General features: G+C 35.7%; 1 protein-coding gene across 1 annotated transcript in view; it reads right to left on the bottom strand.

Annotated features, from left to right (window-relative positions):
* Nucleotides 1-26,846, bottom strand: part of GPR149 (G protein-coupled receptor 149) — a 102,276-nt gene that overhangs the window by 67,539 nt on the left and 7,891 nt on the right. Inside the window, exon 3 of the mRNA XM_037827429.1 lies at nt 25,410-25,867. Coding sequence (XP_037683357.1) covers nt 25,410-25,867 — 458 coding nt within the window. The remainder of the gene's footprint in view (nt 1-25,409; nt 25,868-26,846) is intronic.

Below are 26,846 nucleotides of genomic sequence, written 5' to 3'. Positions count from 1 at the left end.
AACTTCAGGAGACAGATTGGAACAAAAAACAGAAAAAAACTAGATATGAGTCACAAAACTGCAGTTTTGGCTATGTAATGATGATAAGTGATCAAGGAGAGGAAGAAAAGCAGCTTGTATCGTAAGAATCCAGGTCAGGTTTAAGTGGGATCTATAGAACAGAACACTCATCACCATATATGGTACTGCAAGAGAGTGCAAGTTCTCTCTCTGAAAAGAATCAGACCCAAAGTTACTGTGAAAAGATACTGTATAAACAAAGTTGTTGTTGATGACCTTTACGAAAATGGAAAATTTACCCTTGAAAACATGCATATATTTCTAATTTTTCAAATGGGAAGAAATGAACTCAATAAACTAGATAAGTAATATTTACATCAATTCCTGGAATGTGTCTAAAATCTCCTGATGAAGGGACAGAGTTTGAGAACCAAGAGGGAAAGTCTATATGGCTAGGACATAGTATGGGTTCCTTAAGACCATATCTTACTATACTGATCCTTTTCTCTCTCAGGGTTGCTGGACTTACCACCCCGTGCTCTGTGGTCCCAAAGCACATTGCATATATTCTGTCTAGTATTTTCTCACTGAGGTACAGCACTTGCCTGTAATTCTGCTTCCTACACTTGGTTGTGAGCATCTTGAAGTCAGGGAGCTTATATTTTTATATCAACATAGTTTTTATGAACCATGTTTATTTAACAAATAAACTAATTAATAGTACATAAGGAGACAATTTAAATTAGTGTTTAATTGATGTATCCCATAATATACTTACAATATGTTTATGAACAAAAAGGAGGAAAAATATATTGATTGCAAGGACATTAATCAGATTAATGACAACTGGAACCACACTAGCAGAGATGTTCCTAAACAAATAAAAACGAATCAAGGGAATTTTTTCTAGTAGCAGATCTTCATCCTTGGCCCTGTCTTGCTCCACATTTTAAATAAACAATTAGGATAGAAATTGAAGAGTAACATTAAATCCATGGGTGAAATAAATTTGAGAATGAAGGTGTATAAGTTAGGTGGCAGAATTAGCATCCAAAAGGCTATCAAAAAGATGTACGAGTAAGCTAAATGAACAAGATTAGATTGGACAGAGATAAAACTGGGTCCAAACAATAGATTAAAAATGTACAAAATGGGGAGCTTTGGGACTGAGTAGCATGACATATGAGCAAAAAGGGCTTGAGGATATTAGCTGATAAGTACATCAAGCATCAGCTGGGTGATATGGCTGTCAAATAAGTGCATAAGCTCTTAAGATGCATTAAGATAAGTATAGCTCATAGAGTAAAAGAGGAAAATCAATTTAAATACTGTATTTGTTCTGAGTTTTACATACTTAAAAGGACTATGGACTACTATAAGTGAATTTATCATGAGGAAGGTTAAGGAAAGTGACAATATTTAGCACAGATGAGAAAAAACAGCAATGTGAAGAATTGAATAACCATCTTCCATTAACTTAGCAACAAGTTGGAGAAGTAACAGAATGGTTCTGGATGGTCCCAAGAGGCAGAAGCAGAGCATGGTGAGAGGCATAGAGCAGTGTTACTTATTAGAATTACCTGGGCAGGTTTTACTTATTTATGTTTAACATTTTAGAGAATTGTGAAATGTAATTATGCATTTAAGAGAGCCTTAAACATAAACATGCAGTATAAGAGAGTATAAACTCTCCCCAAGATAAGAAATAGACTATTGCTAGCATCCCATAAGACTCCGTGTGTACTTCCTCATTCTAAAGGCAAATCTTGCTCAGATTTCTACGATAATCACCTCCAAGCTCTTCTTTATGGTTTTACCATTTATGTATGTATCCCTATGGGATGAATTGTGTCCCACCATTTGGACATGTTTCCCTGGTCTTGATCCACATTCTGGTGCATGCAGACCCATTATAAATAGGATCTCTTGAAGATGTTACTTCAGATAAGGTGTGGCCCAATTGAATCAATTTGGGCTTTGATCTAGGTGACTGGAGTCTTTTATAAGCAGGATGAAATCCAGATAAATACAGAGGAAGCCATGGGAAAAAGCTGGAAATCAATGGAACTCAGAGGAGAAAGGAGAAGTGGTCTCCAAGTACTTTGACATGTGACAGGAAAGTCAAGGCCCAAGGTCACCAGCAACCAGCCCATAATGCCACTGTCTTCAGGGAGAAAGCATCACCTTGCTGACACCTCAAATATGGAATTCTCCAAACCCCAAAACTGTGAGCCAATAACAGTGTAACCCAACCCATTGTACGGTATTTGTTTTAGCACCTGGGAAATTAAAACAATCCCTAAGCCACTTAATTTAGTTGTATCTGATTTCAAACTTTATTAAATTCAATCATAGTATATGGGGTCCTTATCTGTTATGCTTCTTTCATTTTGTTTGCAGAACTAATTCATATGTGTTTTGCTCTGGTTTAAGTATCATTGCTTTTTAGTCAGGAGCAGAACTATATTTTCAGGAGCTTGAAGCTTATATAACTTATATTCTTTAAGAAAAAAATACAAGAATCTTACTTATGTTAAATTTTTTAAAAACATAAGTCCATGTGAACACATTCTGAGGGCCCTATTCACAATGCTATCGTGAACAGCAAAGGAGTAGAACAAATATGACATAAATGCTCAATAAATATTGGCTATTATTATTGCGATTGTTATAATTATTATTATCTAAAGATTAAATTAGCTGCCCTAGAAAACAGAAAGAGCCAGTATCTTTCCTAGTGGGAAAACACTAGAAACATTTCCGTGAAGATCAGGAACAGAGCATGTATGCCCACCCTCTATTCCAGTATTTACTTTTGTTCTAGAGGTACTAGCCAATGCAATTAGATATGAGATCTAAAACAGAGGCATAAGAATTGATATAAAAGAAATAAAACTATCTCTATTTGCAGATGATATGACACTATGCCTAGAAAACCCTAGAGAATCAATGACTAATGATAAAATTAATTCAAACAACAAAAGAATTCGGTGAGGCAGAAATAGACGTTGGCAGACAAAAATCAATGGCTTTAATATATACATGCAATAACCAGCTAGAGGATATAATGAAATACAAAATCTTATTTAAAATAGAAACAAACAAGACTGAATGCTTAGGAATAAACTTATCAAAAATATTGAAAACTTACATGAGGAATTAAAAAATCTTTCAAGAGACAGAAGTAAGATGGACTGGAACAAATGAAAGAGCAACTATTCTGGGATAGGAAAACTCAACATTATAAAGGTATCAGTTCTCTCTGATTTAATTTATAAATTGATGAAGCTATTTCATGAAGTTATGCAAGTTGAAACTAAGTCTCAATTGAAAACAAAAATAAAAAAACATGCAAGAATAATCAGAAAAAGGGGAACTTCTTGGAAATATGACAGAGTAGGGAGCTCCAGGACTCACTCCTCCTCCAAAATAGCTGGTAGACAGGCAGAAACTGTCTGAAACAACTGTTCTGGGGCTCCAGAGGCCAAAGGAGCACTGTGCAGCTTCCAGAGAAGAGCAGTATGAAGAGGCCAAGAACTATGAGTAGCTCACTCTGCAGTGGCTGCTGGTGCCCATTCCCCACTCTCAAGGTGGGCCACATAGGGTGTGGTCCCTGGCTGGCTGCTATGGACAGAGAGGGACATGGGAGTCCTCTTTCCCAAGAATGGGTGTGTGTGTGTGTAGAAGGCAGCCAAACATTGATCATATCTTTTGATTAGTAAATTTGGATCTCCAGGTCCTGGCTCTGAGCTGCTGTTTCAGCCCAGTATTGATAGGGACAGACATGGCCATTGTTTCAACTCTGTACTCAACAGGAGCAGAGACAGTGGAAGTTTAAAGATGCACGGGCTTCTTAGGGTTGTGGGAAACAGTTTGCTGAAGTGAGGCATCTGCAGGGCAGGCAAGGAAAGGGCAGCTTCAGAAAGGTTTTGATGTCTTTCCTGACCCTCTTTCCAGGATCCGTGGAGCTGGTCTGAACCCACTTTGTGGGTCTCTGGCTCTGTTTTGGCTGGAAAGTAATGACTTGAGAGACTCCTCTCTGGGATGACCCTATTCCCAGAACTTGCCTGCCACCCTTAGCAAGTCATCTAGAGGTAACAAAAGGAGTATAAAAAAATCTACAGAAGAAAAACGAAGACAGAACAGATCAAGATTGCCAGTGAAGGAACAGAGTAAAGAAAGCTTTCACCTGGGGGTAAAACAATTGCACAAATAGTACAATCTTAAAAATTGTACCACACATCCAGGGCAAGAATCAGATGAAGAAGAGCTGAAAAAATCTGATCAGTTAAACATGCGCAATTCTAAATGTCTAAAATAAGTTGAATCAAGTGTCAAAGAAGAACCTTTCCACAAAGCCAATCAAAAATAAAACCCTAGGCAAGAGAGAGAAGCTGACTTTCAGAGTAAACCCATCAAGATAATCAGAAGCCTAGACATCAGCCAAAAATTACAAGCCATACTAAGAAACAGGAAGATATGGCCCAGTTTAAGGAACAAATTAAAACTTCAGAGGAGACACAGAATTTGGAACAACTAATCAAATATATTCAAACAAATCTCCTAAGTCAATTGAAGGAGATGAATGAAAATATGGCTAAAGAGATAAAGGCTATTAAGAAGACAGTGGGTGAGCATAAAGAAGAAAATGAAAGTATAAAAAGAAACATAACAGAAATGATGGGAATGAAAGACACAACAGAAGAGAGTAAAAAATACATTAGAGGCATACAACAGCATATTTGAACAGGCAAAAAAAAGAATCAGAGAACTAGAAGACAGAACAATCAAAATCTTACAGACAGAAAAACAGATAGAGAAAAGAATAGAAAAAATTGAGCAGGGTCTCAGGGATTTGAATGACAACATGAAGTGCACAAACATACACCTCATGGGTATCCCAGAAGGAGAAGAAAAGGGAAAAGAGCCAGAAAGAATATCTGAGGAAATAATGACAGAAAATTTCTCAACTTTAAGAAAGACATAAATATACATGTCCAAGAAGCGCAACACACTCCAAAAAGTACAAATCCTAATAGACCTCCATCAAAACACATACTAATCAGAATGTCAAATGCCAAAGTCAAAGAGAAAATCCTGAAAATAGCACTAGAAATGCTACTCATCATATACAAGGGAACTTCAATAAGACTAAGTGCCTATTTCTCATCAAAAACCATGAAGGACAGAAGGCAGTGGCAATAAGAGATCAGCCCTGCAAGAAATACTGGAGTAAGCTCTTCAGGCTGAAAGGAGGAAACAGAAGAGAAGAGGCTTGGGGTAGAGTGTAGAAATGCTGGTTACCAGTAAAGGTAACTAAAAGGATAAAAAAAGAGACAAAAATAAAATGTGGCATATAAAAACCAAAGGATAAAATAGTTAAAGTAAGTACTGTCTTTATAGTAATAGCATTGAATGTTAACGGATTAAACGCCCCAAACAAAAGACACAGACTGGCGGAATGGATTAAAAAAAGTGTGATCCATCTATGTGCTGTCTACAATAGATCAATTTTACATCCAAGGTCTCATCAAATACTAATTGGCTATAGATGTGAGAGTCTACTTCTGAACTGTAATTCAATTCCATTGGTCAATAGATCTGTTTTGAACACTGCAGCTTTGTAACATGCTTTAAAGTCAGGAAGTGTGAGTCCTCCAACTTCATTCTTTTTTAAGATGCTTTTGGCTATTCAGGGCCCCTTACTCTTCCAAATACATTTAGCAATTGGTTTTTCAATTTCTGCAAAGTAGACTGTTGGAATTTTGATTGAGATTGCACTGAACCTGTAAATCATTTTGGGTAGAATTCACATCTTAATGATATTTTGTCTTCCAATCCTTGAGCATGGAGTGTCCTTCCATTTATTTAGGTCTTCTTTGATTTCTTTTAGCAATGCTTTGTAGTTTTCTGTGGAAAGTCCTTTGCATCCTTGGTTAAATTTATTCCTAGATATTTGATTCTTTTACTTGCTATTGTAAATGGAATTTTTTTCTTGATTTCCCCCTCAGATTGCTCATTACTGATGTATAGAAACCCTAATGATTTTTGCATGTTGACCTTGTCTCCTGCCATTTTGCTGAGCTCATTTATTGACTCCAGTAGCTTTGTTGTAGATTTTTCAGGATTTTCTAAATATAGAATCATGTCATCTGCAAAAAGGGAAAGTTTCATTTTTCTTTTCAGTTTGGATGCCTTTTATTTATTTTCCTTGCCTAACTGCTCTAGGTAGAACTTCCAGCAGAATGTTGAATACAGTGGCGACATTGGGCATCCTGCTCTTGTTCATGATCTTAGAAGGAAAGTTTTCAGTCTTTTATCATTGGTATTAGCTATGGGTTTTTTCATACATGCCCTTTATCATGATGAGGAAGTTTCCTTTTATTCCTATCTTTCAAAGTATTTTTATCAAGAATGGGTGCTGGTTACAGGTTTATCAGGTGCTGTAGGGTTAATTTCTTCAGGTAGAGGTTGGATGGCAGACTCCTCAGGGCAGACTGGTGGTAGGGAAGCTTTTTCCTTAGGGCAGGCTGGAGGTGGGGAGGCTGTTTTTTTCAGGACAGACTATTACAAGTCTATCTAGCAAAGAATCAGCAGAATCTAGGGTTTCAATGTTCCCACTGCCAACATTATCAACCTATAAGTCCCCATTCCAAATTTCAGGATCCCATTCCTTTCTAATCAATGCCCTCACTTTAACAGCAGACAGCCTGCGAGGTTGTGAATTTACTTTATGTTATACCTCTGCCACTTGCACAATGAGATTCTGGGTCTGGTTTTCAGAGACCTCAAGTCTGCAGCCACAGGAAATAAGATTTTCTTTCAAGGCACACAGAAACTTTTACATCTTTCATATGGCACTCGTGTGGCAAATCTGAAGCCTTTGGCTCATCCATTCTTTTATAACTAAATACAGCATATCTAGGAACAGCCAGCCAACATCATTATACCTTTTAACTCCACAAAACTCTATCAAAGTGTAAAAACACTGTCACTAGAGTCTTGCCTCTTATAAATGTATGAGTAGCAGTGTCTAATGGTGATATTATGTATATCTCTATTGCAAACTCATGCCATGGACTATCAATGCCATTCTGATTAAAGAATAAAGAAATCCTACAACTCAACAATAAAAAGACCACCCAATTAAAAAATAGGCAAAGGATTTGAATAGACATTTTTCTAAAGGGGAAATACAAATGGCTAAAAAACACACGAAAAGATCCTGAACATCAATAGCTATTAGGGAAATGCAAATCAAAACCACAATAAGACACCATTTCAGCCTGCTAGAATGGCCACTACTAAAACAAACAAACAAACAAACAAACAAACAAAACAGAAAGCTACAAGTGTTGGAGAGGATGTGGAGAAATAGGAAAACTCATTTACTGCTGGTGGGAATGTAAAATGGTGCAGCTACTGCTGAAGACAGTTTGGCAGCTCCTCAGGAAGCTAAGCATACAATTGCCATACGATCCATCAATCCTACTACTAGGTATAAACCCAGAAGAACTGAAAGCAGAAGCTCAAGTAGACATTTGCACCCTGTTGTTCATAGCACTATTATTCACAATTGCCAAAAGGTGGAACAATTGAAGTATCCATCAACTGAAAAAGGGATAAACAAATTGTGATGATGGAATAGTACTCAGCTGTAAGATGGAATGAAGTCCTGATGCATGTAACAACATGGATGAACCTTGAGGATATTATTTCATTTGAGTAAAATAAGCCAGATATAAAAGGACAAATATTGTATAATCTCACTGACATGAATTAATTATAAAAAGCAAGCTCATAGAGTTAGAATCTAGAATATAAGTTACTGGGGGAAAGAATGGGGTAGAAAATGGGGAGCTGATGCTTAATTTGTGCATAATTTCTGTTTAGGTTGATTGTAAATGTTAAGAAATGGATAGTGGTGATGGAACACATTATTGTGAGTGTAATTAACAGTACTGAATTATGTTTGCAAATGTGGTTGAAAGCAGAATTTGGGGGTTGTGTATGTTACTAGAAGGAAAGTTAGAAGATAATACAAGGGGCTGTTTAACACAGTGAACCCTGTTGTGGATAAGGGACTGTGGTTAATAGTACAAATATAACAATGTTATTTCATGAATTATAACAAATGTATTACAGTATAACAAGGTGTTAATAATCAGGAGGTATATGGGAAAAAAATATACCTAATGTAAACTATGGACTTTAAGTTGACTTTAATATTCTTTCATCAATTGTAACAAAGGTACCACACTAATGCAAAGTGTCAACAAGAGGGGAATATATGAGAACTTTCTGTTCTTTACATGAGTTTTTTGGAAATCTATGACTTTTCTAATTAAAAAAACAAAAATAATTTTTAAAAAAACATGCTGGATGAGAGAGGAGGGGCAAGATGGTGGCACAGAGAGGAGCAGAGTTTAGTTAGTCCCCTGGAGCAACTATAACAACCAGGAACAACTAGTAAACGATCTGGAATAACTGCTGGGGAACAACCGTGACTGTTCACACATCACGCACTGGCCTGGACTGGGTGAAGTGGCTGAGATTCCAGCATAAAATCTGTAAATAGAAACTGTGGAACCATGCCGGGAGCCCCCTCTCCCCATGCTGGTCTCTCCCCATGGCAGGCTGAGCTGCAAAACCTCGCTGTGGGAGAGACCAGCAGTCCTGGAGCAAGCGAATATAGCTCAGGCCAGCTCCAACTGGTGTTTTAATTGGCAAATGTGGACTGCTGAATACAAGCTAAAAAAATACTAAGCAGACAGAAGCTTTTAGTGATGCCTGACCTTAAAGAGCCAGAAAACTCCTTTGGAGAGGGAGCCCAGAAGACCAAGTACTATCTCTGGCTGATAGGCAAAACTGGGGGGCGATGGATTAGCTCTAAAAGGGGCTTTCTTTCCTTTTTTTCTCTCTTTCCACCTGAGTGGTTCAGTGGAGAGAGCCTCAGCCATTTTCAGTTTGCAGCATGGGGGTGGAGATAACAGAGTCAGAGAGAACAGGGGGTGTATCTTCCCTAAGAGGAAGGAGGTGAGACCCCAGCTCTACTCCCACCTTCACTTCAGAACTCAGACCCTAGAGCCTCTGAGAAAACAGCCAAAGCAGACACTAAGGAGGCCACACCTTCTTACACCAGTCAGGAGTGACAGGCTGATAGGTGCCAGCAGCCAGGCAGGTTAGGAAAAGCACTGGCTAGAGACCTCACAGGAAAGTCTGTCATACCCTCAGAGAGACTTGAAACTGAATATAATCCCCTTCTGAGATCTGAACCTGTTCTGATCTGGGAAAATCTGATTGGGGTAACTGAGGAAGCCAGATGCCTAGATAACAGAAGACTACAAACTACACTGGCCCAGTCAAAGAAACAAACTTACACCTCAATCAAGATACAGGTGAGATATTGTTTCAATTTAATGAAACAATCAATTGAAGATTTTCAAAGAAATATGCTAAATCAAATAAAAAGCCAAATCAACTAGTTCAGGGAGGACATGGCAAAAGAGATGAAGGCTATAAAGAAAACACTGGGCAAACAAAAGGTAGAAATTGAAAGTTTGAAAAAACAACTGGCAGAATCTATGGAAATGAAAGGCACAGCACAAGAGATGAAAAACACAATGGAGACATACAATAATAGCAGATCTCAAGAAGCAGAAGAAAACACTCAGGAACTGAAGAACAATACACCCGAAATACTACACACAAAAGAACAGATAGTGAAAAGAATGGAAAAATATGAGTAACATCTCAGGGAATTGAATGACAACATGGAGCACATGAATGTACATGTCATTGGTGTCCCAGGAGGAGATGACAAGGGAAAAGGGGCAGAAGCAATAATAGAGGAAATAATCAACGAAAATTTCCCATCTCTTATGAAAGACAAAAAATTACATATCCAAGAAGTGCAGCATACCCCAAACAGAATAGATATGAATAAACCTATACCAAGACACTTAATAATCAGATTATCAAACATCAAAGACAAAGAGAGAATCATGAAAGCAGCAAAAGAAAAGCAATCCATCACATATAAAGGAAGCTTGATAAGACTACGGGCAGATTTCTCAGTAGAAACCATGGAGGTAAGAAGGAAGTGGGGTGATATATTTAAGATACTGAAAGAGATAAACTGCCAATCAAGAATCCTATATCTGGCAAAACTGTCCTTCAAGTATGAGGAAGAGTTTAAAATATTCTCTGACAAACAGACAATGACAGAGTTTGTGAACAAGATACCTGCACTACAGGAAATACTAAAAGGAACACTACAGACCAATAAGAAAAGACAGGAGTGAGAGGTTTGGAACACAATTTTGGGTGATGGTAGCACAGCAATGGGACACCAGAAGAAAAGAGGAAAGATAAAGACTAGGACTGTATAACTCAGTGAAACTTAGAGTGTTCAACAATTGTGATAAAATGTACAAATATATTTTTACATGAAGGAGAACAAATGAATGTCAGCCTTCCAAGTTGTTAAAATAGGGTGGTATTGGGGAAAAATACAATCAATGCAAACTGGAGACTACAGTTTACAGAAACATGGTATTATGCTTCCTTTATATATATATATATATATATATATATATCAAAGGCAATATACCAAAGCTAAATGTCTATAAGAGGGGGACATAAGGGAGGGATATGGGGCTCTTGGCATTGGTGCTATTGCCTGACTCTTTTATTCTACTTTAGTTTAATTCTGTCTTTTCTTTTGTTGCTTTTTAGCTGTCATTTTTTTCTTTCTTTTTCCTTTTCTTTGACTCTTCCTCCTTCTTTGTGGAAGAAATGCAGATGTCCTTAAATAGACAGTGTTGATGGTGGTGAATGCATAAATACATGTCTATACAGGGAACCATCAATTGTTTACTTAGGATGGAATGTATGGTGTATGAACAAAACTGTCTCAAAAAAAAAAATGGGTTGATGAAGAAACCTTGAGGGCACTATATTGAGTGAAATAAGTCAGACGCACAAGGACAAATATTATATAGTCTCACCTATATGAACTAATTAGAATATGTAAATTCATTGACATGAAATATAGGTCACCAGGATATAGAACAAGGCTAAAGAATGGGGAGCAGTTGCTTATTATAGGCAGAATGTTTAACTAGGTTGAACTTGAGTGTTGGGAAATGGATAGAGGTGATGGTAGCACATTATTATGAGAATAACTAACAGTGCTGAATGGTGTGTGAATGTGGTAGAAAGGGGAAGCTTAGAGTCACATATGTCATCAAAAGGAAAGTTGGAGGTTAAAAGACGGGAATGTATAAAACAGTGAATCTTGTGGTGGACTATGTCCATGATTAACTGTATAAATGTTAGAAATCTCTTTCATGAACTAGAACAAATGTATGACACTATAACTAGAAATTAATGATAGAGGGGTATATATGGAAAAAATACCTATTGCAAACTATGTACTGCAGTTAGTAGTATTTTAACATTCTTTCATCAACAGTAACAAATGTGGAGAGGATCTAAGATGGCAGCATAGAGAGGAGTGGAAGCTAAGTAGTCCCCCTGGAACAACTAAAAAAAACCAGAAACCACTAGTAAATAACCAGGAATAACTGCAGGGGGACAAACATGACCATCCACTCATCATACACCAACCTGAATTGGGAGGAATGCCCGAGATCTCAGCATAAAATTTCTAAGTAAACACTGCGGAACCGAATCGGGAGACCCCTCCCCCACAGCCCGAGCCACAAAACCTTGTGGTGCCAGAGAGAAGCTTTCTCCCAGCAAGCCAATATCGCTCAGCTAAGCTCCAACTGGGGTTTTATTTAGCGAGTGTGAACTGCTCACTACGAGGTACGAATCCCCAGGTAGACAGAGGCTTTGGGTGACAACTGACCTTGGAGAGCTGGAGGGTCACCTCAGACTAGCTCTGTTCCTTTTTCGACTCAGTGGAGAAAGCCTTGGCCATTTTCAGTTCCCAGTTCTGTGACCCAGAGAAGGGTATAGCACAGGCAGAGAGAGACCATTGGAATGCTAATTTCCTCCCCCTAGGGCATCTATCTTCTCTAAGACAAAAGGGGTCGGGCCCAGCTCTACTACCTGCCTTTCATTCAGAACTTACACCAGTTAAGAATTACAGGCTAACAGGTACCACCTGCTGGGCAGAAAAGCACAGTGACCGGAGGCATCAGAGGGTGTACCAATCTTCTAAGGCACACCCTCAGGGAAACTGGATACTGAATAGTTCTTCCTTCTGGGATCTTAGCCCATTCTGGCTTGGGGAGGCCTGATTGGGGTAACCAAGAAAACCATGCCTAGACAACAGAAACTACAATCTACACCAAGAAAAATGAGGTTATGGCCTGGTCAGGGGAACAAACTTGCACTTCAACTGTGATGCAGGAATTGAAACAACTAATAATAACTGAATTCAAAAAGTTTAGGGACTATATGGCAAAAGAGATGAACCGTATAATGAAAACACAGGATGTACATAAGGTAGAAATTGAAAGTTTAAAAAACCAACTGGTGGAATCTATGGAAATGAAAGACACAACACAAGAGATGGAAGACACTGGAAACATACAACAGCAGATCTCAAGAAGCAGAAGAAAACACTCAGGAACTAGAGAACAAAGCACCTGAAAGCCTACACACAAAAGAACAGATAGAGAAAAGAATGGAAAAACATAAGCAACATTTCCAGGAACTTAAAGACAAAACAAAAAGCAAGAATTTACATATCATTGTTGTCCCAGAAGGAGAAGAGAAGGGAAAAGGGGCAGAAGCAATAATAGAGGAAATAATCAATGGAAATTTCCCATCTCTTATGAAAGACATAAAATTACAGATCCAAGAAGCTCAGCATACCCCAAACAGAATAGATCTGAATAGGCCTATGCCAAGACACTTAATAATCAGATTATCAAACATCAAAGATAAAGAGAGAATCCTGAAAGCAGCAAGAGAGAAACGATCTATCACATACAAAGGAAGCTTGATAAGACTATGTGTGGATTTCTCAATAGAAACCATGGAGACCAGAAGGAAGTGGGGTGATATATTTAAGATACTGAAAGAGATAAACCACCAACCAAGAATCCTATATCTGGCAAAACTATCCTTCAGATATGAAGGAAAACTTAAAATATTCTCTGACTGACAGACAATGACCAAGTTTGTGAACAAGAAACCTGTTCTACAGGAAACACTAAAGGAAGCACTGCAGACAGAAAGGAAAAGACAGGAGTGAGAGGTTTGGAAAACAATTTTGGAGATAGTAGCACAGCAATGTAAGTACACTGAACAAAGATTTCTGTGAGTATGGTTGAAAGAGGAAGGCTGGGATCATGTGGGACACCAGAATAAGAACGATGAAGACGGGGACCGTGTAACTCAGGGAAACCTAGGATGCTCAACAATTGTAATAAAAGGTACAAATATGTTTTTACATGAGGTAGAACAAATGAATGTCAACATTGCAAGGTGTTAAAAATAGGGTGGGATTGGGGGTAAAATACAATCAATGCAAACTAGAGTCTAGAATTAACAGAAACATTGTCTTATGCTTACTTTAATGTAACAAAAGCAATACACCAAAGCTAAATGCATATGGGGGTGGGGTGGGGAATAGGGGAAGGGTATGGGACTCCAGGCATTGGTGATGTTGTCTGATTCTTTATTCTACTTTAGGTTAATGCTCTCTTTCCTTTTGTCACCTTCTAGCTATCAAGTTTTTTTGTTTGTTTGTTTGTTTTTCTCTCTTTCTCTTGCCTTTTTTCTTTTGCCTCTCTGACTTATTTGACTCTTCCTCTGTCTTTGTCAAAGAAATGTCCTTATATAGAGTGTGGCAATGGTGCTCAATACATAAATACATGACTATATGGGAAACCAACAATTGTTTACTTAGGATGGAATGTATAGTGTTGAACAAAACCATCTTAAAAGAAATGGGTTGATGAAGAAACCTTGAGGGCACTATATTGAGTGAAGTAAGACAGACACATAAAGGCAAATATTGCAGGGTCTCACTGATTTGAAGTAATTATAATATGTAAACTCATAGACATGAAATATAAGTTACCAGGATATAGAATGAGGCTAAAGAATAGGGAGTGGTTGCTTATTATGAGCAGAATGTTCAACTAGGGCGAACTTAAATATTTGGAAATGGACAGGGTTGATGGTAGCATGTAATGAGAATAACTAACAGTGCTAAAAGGTATGTGAAGGTGGTAGAAAGGGGAAGCTCAGAGTCACACATGTCACCAGAAGGAAAGTTGAAGGTTAAAAGATGGGAATGTATAAAACAGTGAATCTTGTGGTGGACAATGTCCGTGATTAACTATACAAATATTAGAAATCTCTCTCATGACCTAGAACAAATGTATGTCACTATAACTAGAGGTTAATAATAGAGAGGCATATAGGGAAAAAATATATACCTATTGCAAACTATATACTACAGTTAGTAGTATTTTAACATTCTTTCATCAACAGTAACAAATGTACTATACCAAAACTATGAATCAATAATGGAGGGGAGGCGTGGTTAGGGGTATGGGAGGATGTGAGTTTCCTTTTTTTTTGTCTTTGTTTCTTTTCTGGAGTAGTGAAAATGTTCTAAAAATTGAAAAAAAATCATTTGTGTTGATGGATGCACAGCTGTATGGTGGTGCTGTGGGCAACTGATTGTATGCTTTGGATCTTTGGATAGTTGTATGGTACCTGAACAATCTCAATTAAAAAAAAATTAAAAAAAAAAACAGTAATGAATGTACTATACCAATACTGTGAGTCAGTAATGGAGGGGGGGTGGTTAGGGGTAGGGGAGTATTTGAGTTTTCTTTTTTTGTCTTTATTTCTTTTCTGGAATAATGAAAATGTCCTAAAAATTGGAAAAAATTAATTGTGGTGATGGATGTACAGCTGCATGATGGTACTGTGGGCAATTGATTGTGCAATTTGGATCTTTGGATGACTGTACAGTATGTGAACACTCTCAATAAAATTAAATTAAATTTCTACAGCAATTTATGTAGAATGATACAGACAATCTGGAAAACAGTTTTGCAGTTTCTTAAAAAGCTAAACATACAGCTGTCATATGACCCAAGCCATTTTCAATCCTGGGCTTTAATCCCAAAGAAATGAAGACTATGTTCATACAACAATCTATACATGAAGGATTTAATAGCAGCTTTATTCATAATAGCTCCATACTGAAAACAAACCACACGCCCTTCAATGAGTGAATGCTTATACAAACTGTGGTACATCCATACCATGGAATACCACTCAGTAACAAAAAGAAACAAACTAATGATACACACAAAACCTGGATTGATCTCCAAGAAATTATACTGAGTAAGAAAGCCAATCCCAAAAGATTACCTACTGTATGATTCTATTCATAATAACATTCTTGAAATGAGAAAATTATAGAAATGGAGAACAAATTATTGATTGCCTTGGGTTAAGGAGGCAGTGGGGGTAGAAGGAAAGTGGGTGTGTCTAAATGAGAAACAAGAGGGACGCTTATAGTTATGGAAATGTTCTATCTTGGCTATATCAACATCAGTATCCTAGTTATGATATTGTACTATTGTTTTGCAAGATGTTTTCATTTGGGAAAAAAAAATAAATTAAAAAAAAAATGTTGGGTGAAATAACCAGAAACAATACTACATATTGTATGATTCTATTTCTATAAAATGTACATATAAATAAATTTATAGAGAGATTTAGTTTAGGGATTATATAAGGCTGTGAAAGCATAGAAGGATTGAGAGGTGACTGCTAAGGCGAACGGGGTTTTTCTTTTCGGAGTGATGAAAATGTTCTAAAATTGATTGCAGCGATGAATGCACAACTCTGTGGTTATACTAAAAGGCACTGATTGTACATTCTTTATAGATTATATGGTATGTGAATACATCTCAATAAAACTGCTTAAAAGTTTTAATTAAAAATTGGGAGGAGATAACAAGTGTAATGGAAATAAACTACACCCTCATATGTTTTAGTGGTATCAATAAAACACAATTTAAGTTTATAAATAAAAAAAAAGAAGTTATGGATTGCCTCCCTGGATGAGGCCCTATGCTAGGTAATAGGGTACAGTGCCAAATAAGACAGAAGAAGTCTTGGTCTACTAAGGCTTGGGGATTGCAGGTGTTCTGGATGCTTCCTGCTAATCTGTCTAGAAATTTTTCATCATATTAAAGCTACCTGAGGGTAGAGACATTGTCCACAAATCTTCTCACCTGCTCCTCTGGCAACTACTTGGCTTGTCTCCACTAAACTGGCTCTAGTAGGAAGAAAGCAGGGCCCCATCCCTAGAGGGGACTGGAATACTTGGTTTCCAGCCTTACCTTCCAACCTTTGTCCATGTTGTCTCCTCCACCTGGAATGCAATCTCCGATAATTCATCTCTGCCACCAACTTCATCAAAAGTAATTCCCAGCAATAGCTGCTTTGACTGTCCCCAGCCCCATGGAGACAATATGTTCAGTGGGCTCTTACTATGGACATTATCTCATTTAATCCTCAGGCCACCCTATGAAGAAGATATTATCATCTCCATATTCCAGATAAGGAAACTGAGGTTCAACATGATGAGAAAACTCGCCAAAGGTTACCCAGCTAGTAAGTAGCAGAGCTGGAATTTGAATCCAGTCAACTACTGGTCTGACTCTAGAGACCAAGCCAGAATTTTTTTTTTTAATTCTCTTTATTTTATTGAATTAGAAATGTATTTCTTTCACATATATAAAATATAAAACCAATCTTCACAATGAAAAAAAAAATAACCAGAAAAACACTGAAAGTGAAAAAATACAAGGGGAACACTCTAAAGCCTCTATAAATAAAACAGTGAGGTACTGGAACACAAATAGACACAATAGTGGCATTTGACAGAAATCTCAGAAATAGACCCAAGTATATAAATAGAAGTAGTATAAGATAAGATGCCCTCTCAAATCACTGCAAATAATTATGAACTTTTAAATAAATGATTTTTAAAATAAATTATGGGTAGCTATTTGGAAAAAGATAAAATTAGATCTATATCACACACTATATACAAAAATAAGCTCAAAATGAAACCCATACAACTACTGAAAAAACATGGGTGAATTCTACTTCAGTCTGGGCATAGGGAAAGACTTTCTAATGATGCCTCAAAATCCAGAAACAATTAAAAAATGATTGATAAATTAAAAAAAAAAACAAAATCAAATAACTGGAAAAGGAGGAAAAAAATATTTGCAGCATATATAACAAAGGGCTAACAGCCTTAATATATAAACAACTCTTAGAATGTAGGGATGAAAGACCAAAAAACCTGATAGAAAAATTAGAAAAAGACAAGAGCAGATAGTTCATTAAATAGATCTTTAAAGTTCCTTAAACATATGCAAATATTCAACTCACTTATAATTAGAGGAATCAAATTTAAAACAATGCTGAGTTATCATTTCTGTCCTGTTAAACTGACAAAAACTTTAAAACATGATAACATTCTGTTAGTGAGGCAGTAGGGAAATGGCACTGTTTCATACATTGCTGGTTGGAATGCAAACTGGTATGACCCTTCTGAAGGGTACTTTGGCAATACCTAAGAAAACTACACTTACATCTTGACCCAATAGTCCCAATTCTTAGAATTTATACTGGATGTATACCTCCAACAATATGAAAAAGCATATACATGGGTTACTTGTGGCAGTATGGTTTGTAATTGCAAAATACAGGAGACAGGATAAAGGCCCATACATAAGAGACTGGTTGAATTAACTATGGTATATATACACTATGCACCTATAAAAGAATAAGGAGGATCTCTATTAACTGCTATAGAAAGACTTATAAGATATATTGCTAAATGAAAAATTGGAAATTACAAAAGAGTATCTATAGGTAAGAAAGAAGGGGATATATGAAAATATACATGTATCTGCTCATTTGTGCAAAAAGAAGTACAAGAAGGTTAAACCAGAAACTATGAGATTGGTTACTTACAGGGGAAGTGGGAACAGACTGGAAGAATGAGAAATGGGATTAGCGGAGAAGGAATGAGGGAGGAGTGACAACCTCTCAGCATACCTTTTACATAGTTTAGACTCTTGGAATAATGGTAAGGTTTCACATATCCAAAAAAATAAATAACCACAATCAAAAAAGATTGTGGGGGAAATTCTAAATGAAATACAAAATGAAGGGGATGGAGAAATAAGTAACTTTGGAAAACCGTATTTTGACTATATGCTCTAGGCTTAGAGAAAAAGAACTGTGCGTAACTATTGTACTCCAGTTAATAATTTTTCTCCAGGGGTGTAGTTTAGCAATTCTAAAATTACTTTTTGCACATACCAGGACTGGGCAAGTAAGTAAATATATTATTGATAATGGGGGCCAATTTTCTCACTGTCAGAGAAAGAAGTTACAAATAAGGAAAGGGAGTGAGTCTTGAATGAAACCTGCGGTATTGAACTAGAATCAGACGTATCAGTACATAACTCACGGTTTTAAATTATTTATACAGAGAGATTGATATAGAAATAATATAGATATGTATTAAGTATACCTATATGTATTTCCTAGCTTTGTCCCATGGCAGGGTGCAGAAGCAAGGCATCCCAGTAGCAATGAGCTTACCTAGCACCCAGACCTTGATTTCTAAACACCATTCTACAATAAAAGGAACCAAAGGTTCTCTATTCAAGGTCTGGGTGAAGGGAAAGACAAGGTGAGGCTGGAATATCTTGTTTTGACAGAAAGTAAAGAAGTGCTAAAAAAGACGATGGTGACATGCTAAAAGGATACAGAAACCAACCTGTAGAAGCTTCGCATAGCCAAATCTAGAACTGAATTGATGAAATAAATATAGTAAAGCTTACAACCTATAGAATCAAATAAATATCTATTAGTTCATACTGATAGGAATAAATAAATAAATAAATAAATGGGGAAGAGAGAGATTTTCCTTCCAATAGAATTTCAATAATAAATATAGAAGGAATGATAGAAATAGAAATTCACTATTAGGCAAATATCACATTATGATTGTGGCAGGTAGGAATCATCAATGACTGCTAAAATTAATGGGCAAAAGTATGATAAACAATATTTGCATAGTCACAAAATGTCTCCCCACAAGATACAAATTACAAAGGGGAAAACAGTAACTTTACATGGAACAGATACCACCTTTACCCCATGATCAAAGTCCACATCACCATCATAAGACATAGCAACATCATGTATCTCTTGATGTGATGCACTGGAAAGGGTAAACATCATTTCTTTGGTATTCTTGCCCAAAATGCATAACCTCAAGCTAATAATTAGAAAAAATTAGACAATCACAAATTAAGGAATATTCTAAAAACAAAACAAAATAAAACAAAAATGGCCTTAGTCTTGAAAAGTGTCAAAGTCACGAAAGACAAAGAAAAACTGAGGAACTGTTACAGTTTGGAGGAGACTAAGAGACATGACAACAAATACAATGTGTGATCCTGAAACAGAAAAATACATCAGTAGGACAATTGACAAAATTTAAGTAAGGTCTGTAGAGTAGTTATATATTTCCTTGAAATATGTTAGCATCAATGGAAGGTGGATGAAGGATACATCAGAATTCTGTTCCATCTTTGCAACTGTTTTATAAGTCTAAAATGAATTCAAAATAAAAAAATTTTAAAACGTAGTGAGTTTCCAATCACTTGAGTTCATGTAAAGGATAATCACTTAATAGGAATTTGTAGAAAGGATTCAAGCCATGGGTAGGCAATGATAATACACAGCCTTTAGGTTCCTTTAAGCCCAGAGACTTTTCTGAAGATGTAATTGGAATTCTTAGTTAATGAGGTGTATTAGAGGATTCCACACCAGCTTTGATCCAATGATAATTCCCTTGAATTTGTAGAAAGTGAGCAATTAGCTCAATTTTTACTACATTGCAACAAAGAATGCACACTGCCAGGACCACAAAATGTATTATGATTTATTTTGATTAGTTCTTAGTGAAATTCCCTTAGCTTCAACCTCCAAGACTTTAAATACTTGAAAACAAATTTACATTTATGGATGAGTTTTTCAGCCACATTGGAAATAGTCATTCTATACTATACCGATAATCACATAAAGGGTTCCAACACTTTAGATCAGATGAAAATTTTACTGTTAAGTGGAGAAAAGCAGATTCAAAACAGTACATTCAGCATGATCTCATTTTTGTCAAAAATAAAAAAATATATATATGTATAGGAAAGAGGCTAAATTGCAATATGACAAAATATAAAGTTCTTAATTTGGGGCAGGGGGGTGAGGGTGAGGTGGTGGGAAGTGGATGTTTTCTCTTAGGGTATCAACAGTTTCTAAATTTTCTACAATATTTATTACTTTTATAATTATAAAAATAAAGATTATAATTCTTTTTAAAAGAAAGCAATGTAACAATATCTGGGTCTCTAAATCAAGAGTAATGATCTAACCACTCCAAACAGATGGAGGGAGCCAAAAATTAAAAATCTGCACTCCAGACAGTCATTTGTGTTAGGATGACTTCCTGGAGGCTGCAAATAGGAGGTGATAAGTGGATTTTTCTACTGTGGTCACTTCAGTTAAAAATGTCAACAATTACTCAGAGAACAAATTAAAGTGCCTGCAATTATTCAGCTAACAATGCCACAGGAAACATCTTGTATCCGATTTGATTTTCTAAGTTTATTTTTAAAAAGTGAAAAGGGAAAATGTACTATCTTTTTGGAGAGAGGAAAAAGATTATATTTATTGGGGTATTTTCTTCTCATTTTATTTTACTTTATGGAGCATATTAAACAGAAAGAATTAATTTTACTCTGCTTTTTAAACTAATATCTTTTCTTTAGTGCCTAGGTTCTAAAGCAGAACTCACATTTTAACGTGCATACGAACCATCTGGGGAATTTTGATTCTGTAAGCCAGGGGTGGGACTCTGATTTCACCTACTATCACCATGGGAATTGCCTGAGAGATTGTTAATTAGCAGAATCTTGGACCCTACCCCAGACCTACCAAATCATGGTCTGCATTTTAACCAGATTTCCAGCTGATTTGTATGCACATTAAAATTTGAGAACTCTGGTCCAAAGGACCTAAAATAGTCTCACTGACTTAGTTTCTGTATTCCTGTGAAAATAATTTAAAGAGTAATAATATTAAAAACAGGTTATGGAAACTGATAATGCCACCAAACATAACTTGATTTGTAAAACTTTTTATATAGTTAAAACATTTTCCTTAAAATTAGAATGAAATTTCCTTTATTCTCAAGTAACTTTAAAATTAGTTCCCATTGGCTGCATTCACCCTTTACACAAAGTAGTTTGTGTAGCAAATTCAAACACACGCACTCTGCTTTGCCTCTCATTTGAAAGAGATTGCTTCAGAATCTGTTTTCTATATTCTACTGAATAATGGAGAACACTTTCATCTTTCAGATTTTATAATGATAGGATTATAAATGGGCTCAAGTGGCATAGTTATTGCATACCACTTCTGATATGTAATATTAAATGAATGAGTTTCCAGAACTCCACAACAAGACATAAAAAGAAAAGAAATGAACCTGTGGGTAATTTGATAAGCTTAGTGTTACAAAAGAAAAATAGAATGATTACCAGAAGCTACCAAATTACTTTGTAAGTCTGATGTCCTTTATTCATATATGTAAGAACTTTTGGGTTCTGGAAAATCATCATTTCAGTTCAAAAACAAAGTCATACCATGGCTCCCACATTAAAACTTCATAACTGAAGATCTCTGATAGTTCTGAGTATCACTTCTAAACATTTTAACAGTGGACTGCTTAGCAGGAGTCTACCTACTAGAGGTCCAAAAGGAGGCAATCATGTGGTCAGGTTTAGTGCTGACTTTCAGTCTCACAGACATTCTCAACTCTCATTGATTTCACTGGATCACATTTAAACTTACTGAAGCCATTCTACCGTCTTCTTTATACCCTAACCTTGATCTGACATTTTCACTCCTACTAGGACCAGATTCCTAACAAGATACAATAAGAACCAACATAAAATCTAATAAAAAAAACTAATCCAAGTATATTGTAAGAATAAAGTAGGGCTCATAAAATATATTTGAAAATCAAACTTGCTTTAAGCCCAGGAGCAAAGAACACACACTAGTCAACAAAGTACCATTAAATACAAGCTAATAAATTGGGCCTAAATATTTGACAGTATGGTCACAGAAAGCCAAAACAGGAAATGTTTTAGAGTTACTTCAGTGTCTATTATGATTTCATAGATATCAAGTTAATATTGCTCTAAGAGCAATGAAGGCACCTGGAAGAAAAGGATGAAAATGAAAGTATTTTCTAAGTTAACATCTATTCTTATGAAATATCTGCCACTGAAGAACAGGATAAGAGTTAAAACCTGTTTCTGGTCATAGGAAAAATCTTCATAAGCTTTTCATAAACTTTTTATTATAATGTTAGCTTTAAAGACCATAGGCAATTTTACTAAGGGAAGGCCATATAGACATCAACATATAGTTGAATATTTTCTATTTGTGATACCATCTATGATTCCATTTCATTTAATTTCAGTTACTCTCTGGAAATACAATGCCCAAGTTTTCAAATTATTGCAATACCTATTTTCCCACTAATCATTATTTTTCATAGCCACCTTTTCAGATCAGTTTCCTGAGCTACTTGCTCATCACAGATATCTTAGAACATGAATACTTAGTAAGCAAGTCTTTGTAATTTAAAGATGTTTAGGTGATCAAAGTTTTGTAGTTTCCATATATTATTTTGTTATTTGATTTAAGGTTTGTAGGTAAGTTGTGCTTCATCATTCTAATAGACGATATACTCATATATAAACATGGTCTGATTTCTTCCATGTTTCTAGGTGTAGTTAATCAATGAAACTCTTCAAATGAAAACCATGACTTTTAAATAAGAGCTGTAAACTGTGATCTTTTTGATGATCATTCTGAATATTTTAAGAAAATATACAAGAAAATGGAGTCAATGAAAGTAATGTTGAGTGAAAAAAAGCAAGTCCCAGATGACTACGTATAGTATAATACAATATCATCTTTAGAGAGCTTAAAATAAGCAAAACCAAACAACCTCTAGTTTAGAAGTATATGCATTTGTGATAAAATAATAAAACAAAAAGATGAAAATAAAAAAAATCCCAAGATTTAAGATAGCTGTAACCTCTAAGAGGTGATCATGAGATTAGGGGTAAGATTGGAGGGGGGAGGAACACATAGGGTAGCTTAAAGTTTTTTGCATATATATGTGTATGTATATATTTGTAAGCTTTATATATATATATAATGCCTCTTCATGACTATTGCTTAATTTTTAAGTGGAGGAAAACCAGTAAGTTTGTATTTTTCAGGAACAAATCTAGGATGAAATTGTAGGGCTTCCCTTCTTAGCTGGGTACCATATTGTTAAAAAATACCAGGTATTATGTTCTTTTACCTCTACTTTTCATTGTATTATTGAATTTGTTGCAAATATTTAATGATATTTCTCTGATGTTCCTAATTGCTAAACAAAATCACAACTATCTTTTCTAATAATATATTTTGCATGCTTGGGTGCATTATTCAATTTACTTTTTTTTTTTTTTTCATTTAATGGAAGCATATTACAGTGCTTCTGCTGACCACAGACTCCAGTTTGCTTTGATTATATTTTTCCCAAATACCATCCCTTTCCAACACTATGCATGGCTGACATTCATTTGTTCTCCAACTTACAAGAATATTTATCTATTTGTACATTTAGTCACAATCACCGACCACTCCGTTTTCCACTACATTAAACAGTCCCAGTCTTTATCTTCCATCTCTACCTCAGGTGTCATAATTACCCCTAGCCCATGTCCTTCAGCTTTACTCACAGACACATTTGCTCAGTGTAGTTACATTATTGTGCTACCATAACACAGTATAATGCTATTTCTGGATCTATACAATCAATGTTGCTAAATATTCTGTAGTCCGTAAGCATCAACTGCCCAATCTCTACTCTCTTTCTATCTTCTGATAGCCTTTCAAGGTTTGGTTATCAAAGTTAGTTCATATTAGTGTGACTATACAGTATTGGTCCTTTTGTTTTTGTCTAACTTTGCTCAACATAATGTCCTCAAGTTCATCCATGTTATTACATGTTCTGTTATTCTCTCTTACAGCTGCATAATATTCCATCATGTGTTTGTACCACAGTTTATTTATCCACTATTGCACTGATGGACATTTGGTCCGTTTCCATCTCTTGGCTATCATAAATAATGCTGCGATAAACATCAGTTTGCAAATGTACATTTGTGTCTTAACTTTCAGTTCCTCTGAGTATATCAATTTACTTTTAAAATGCTGATATCAGAGTGAGTATTAATCAGTGAGAATAAAGAAAGTCTCAGATTATTCTACCGAGCATCACAGTTGGTGTTACATATATTCATGTTTTGATGCATAAATACAAAATTTCTAGTGTAATATTTCTTGAACTATGTTTTTGAGTAGATAGCCTAGATGCAAGTGGCCTCTGAAATGCATTAAATCATGTAGAAAATACTCCTTCTTCCTAGTAAATCAATAGTGTGGAAAGCAAGGGCAACTTTAATTATCAGATACAAGAGTTTGCAGGAAAGAACAATCCAATATCAAAGTCACACTGCAGTTTCAATAAAATAAGTAGGAACCCTCATCATTCCAGGCAGGCTGGAATATGGGAGAGAATGAGATAAGATTCAGGGGCAAATGCTTAGTTTTGTAAAACATTATAAAACCATTCTTCCATACTTAAAGGGACAGAGCACTCAACAGGGCTCTGAAAGGCTCACCAAACAGTGTGTTCTGGAACAGACCTTTTGTTTCCTCGTTGTGTACTGGAGGGACTGCTCCCTAGTAAGACTGATAGGCAAGTTATCTAGTATAGTTCCCCAGGACACTCTTACTCATTGCTGGCTGTATAAATATTTGCATTTATTTAAAAAGAAAATCTCTCTGGGGACTTGTGAGATACATTTTGGTTGAGAGATGGGAAAATCAAACCCGTAAGTTAACTGATTTGAAACATAAATTTTGAGAATCTGAGTTTATGCAGACTTCTTAGGTTAAAGTAGAATGCTTTACCATTCTCAAAGAGTCTACTTAACTTTTCTTATTCCAAAACATATAGATTTTGGATGAAAATGAATAGCTGATTAAAAAATTTAAAAGTCCTCCAAGAAGCACCTTAAAATAAAAGTTAGCATTATGGAAATTAATTAAGGCAAGTGACATTAACCTTGGACTTGATTGAATAAAATAAGCAACAGATAATTTTTTCATGACTGTCATATTTAGTCTCACTTTTAATTTCACAGTTAGAACAACCTTTACTGTACCTGACGAGGAGTTCTTTCTGATTTGCTCCTACACCACTCCCAGTCTGAAAGATCTTGTTTCTGATTCTCCTCATGAGAAAGTCTTCTTTCTGGTCCTTCCAAAAAGGTAGTGTCTTCACAGCTAATGTCCCCTGCTGTTTTGTCAGAACACAGTGGGTGAATGCTCTTGTCCTTGTCAGAATCCTGTTTAGCCTCTGAAATATCAGCATTGGTGCATCTGTTAATGCCTTTCAGTGTGGAGCTGTCCAGAGAGGGTGTGGTGCTGATTTCCACTTTAATGGCATTGAGGAAATTGTGGGTGTCTCTCTGAGAGTCTTTTGTAGTTTCACAGTCATAGTTCACTAGGTTGTTATAAGATACAGAATTTTCATCATCATCATAGTAATCTTCATGTGCTATTTTATAAATTCCATAACTTCGTTGGAATGACAGATTGAATTCAAAGCCTCTTCTCTTGGCTAAGTTAAAACAAAAATGAAATTTCATGGTTAATAAGACAGATAAAACTGTTGAATATCATAGTGAATAAAATAGGAAAGTGCATCCAACCTGATCATTATGAATTAAAAAGCAGCCTTCGTTTACATGTTATCAGTTATGCAAAGCAATTTTGGTTTACAAATTCAAGCCATCTCATCACCTTGGGTCTACTTTTTCTCCTTTATACAATGAGGGCCTTGGAGTACATATGACACAAAGGACCCTTTCAGTTTTTAAAGCAGTTTTATGTAACTTAAAAATTTAAACCATCAATAAAGAAACTCTCAAATATATTCAGTTTTAATTTTAGTACTTTTTTTTTCAGTCTAACTAATTATTGTGTACCTTCCTGTTTTTCAGGATAAAAATATAGTGTTTAAAAAATTTTATTTTGCTAGTAAATAATTTGCAAATAGCTTTAACATTTGAGTTATTCAGCCAACAATACCATGAACAAATATAACTGCCCTGAATATTTTGATATTATTCCTGAAATTTATATGTTTATAAATACATTGAAAAATTAATCATGCTGCAATACAGTTTTTAAATTTTTTTAAATAATGTGCTCATTTCTTATACTAATAAATTTGGAATTAATTGGTAAAAAATGTGAATGGATTTATATTCCTGTGAGCTGAAGCACTTTACAGCATGTCTATAAAACTGACTAATTACAAGGTGAGTTTAGTAGGAATGCACAAAACTTTTTAGGATTTAAATTAGATGAAATATGATAGTATCCTAAATATGGTACTATTAGTTGGTGGAAATGGCACAAAGTTTTATTAGAATGACAAGTGATGACATGACAGAAAGTGATACTTTGTGTGTGTGTGTGTGTGTGTGTGTGTGTGAATGTCACTAAATACTGTAAAAGTTTTATATATTGAGAATAGAGTTATATCATGGTAGTGGAGAAAAATGCAATTGAATATTTTTGTTTTCATCTTTTGA

The sequence above is a fragment of the Choloepus didactylus genome, chromosome 1, assembly GCF_015220235.1.
Source record: "Choloepus didactylus isolate mChoDid1 chromosome 1, mChoDid1.pri, whole genome shotgun sequence".
Lineage (NCBI taxonomy): Eukaryota > Metazoa > Chordata > Mammalia > Pilosa > Megalonychidae > Choloepus > Choloepus didactylus.
Note: the sequence above shows the minus strand (reverse complement) of the source record. Positions and strands in the feature narration are given on the sequence as shown.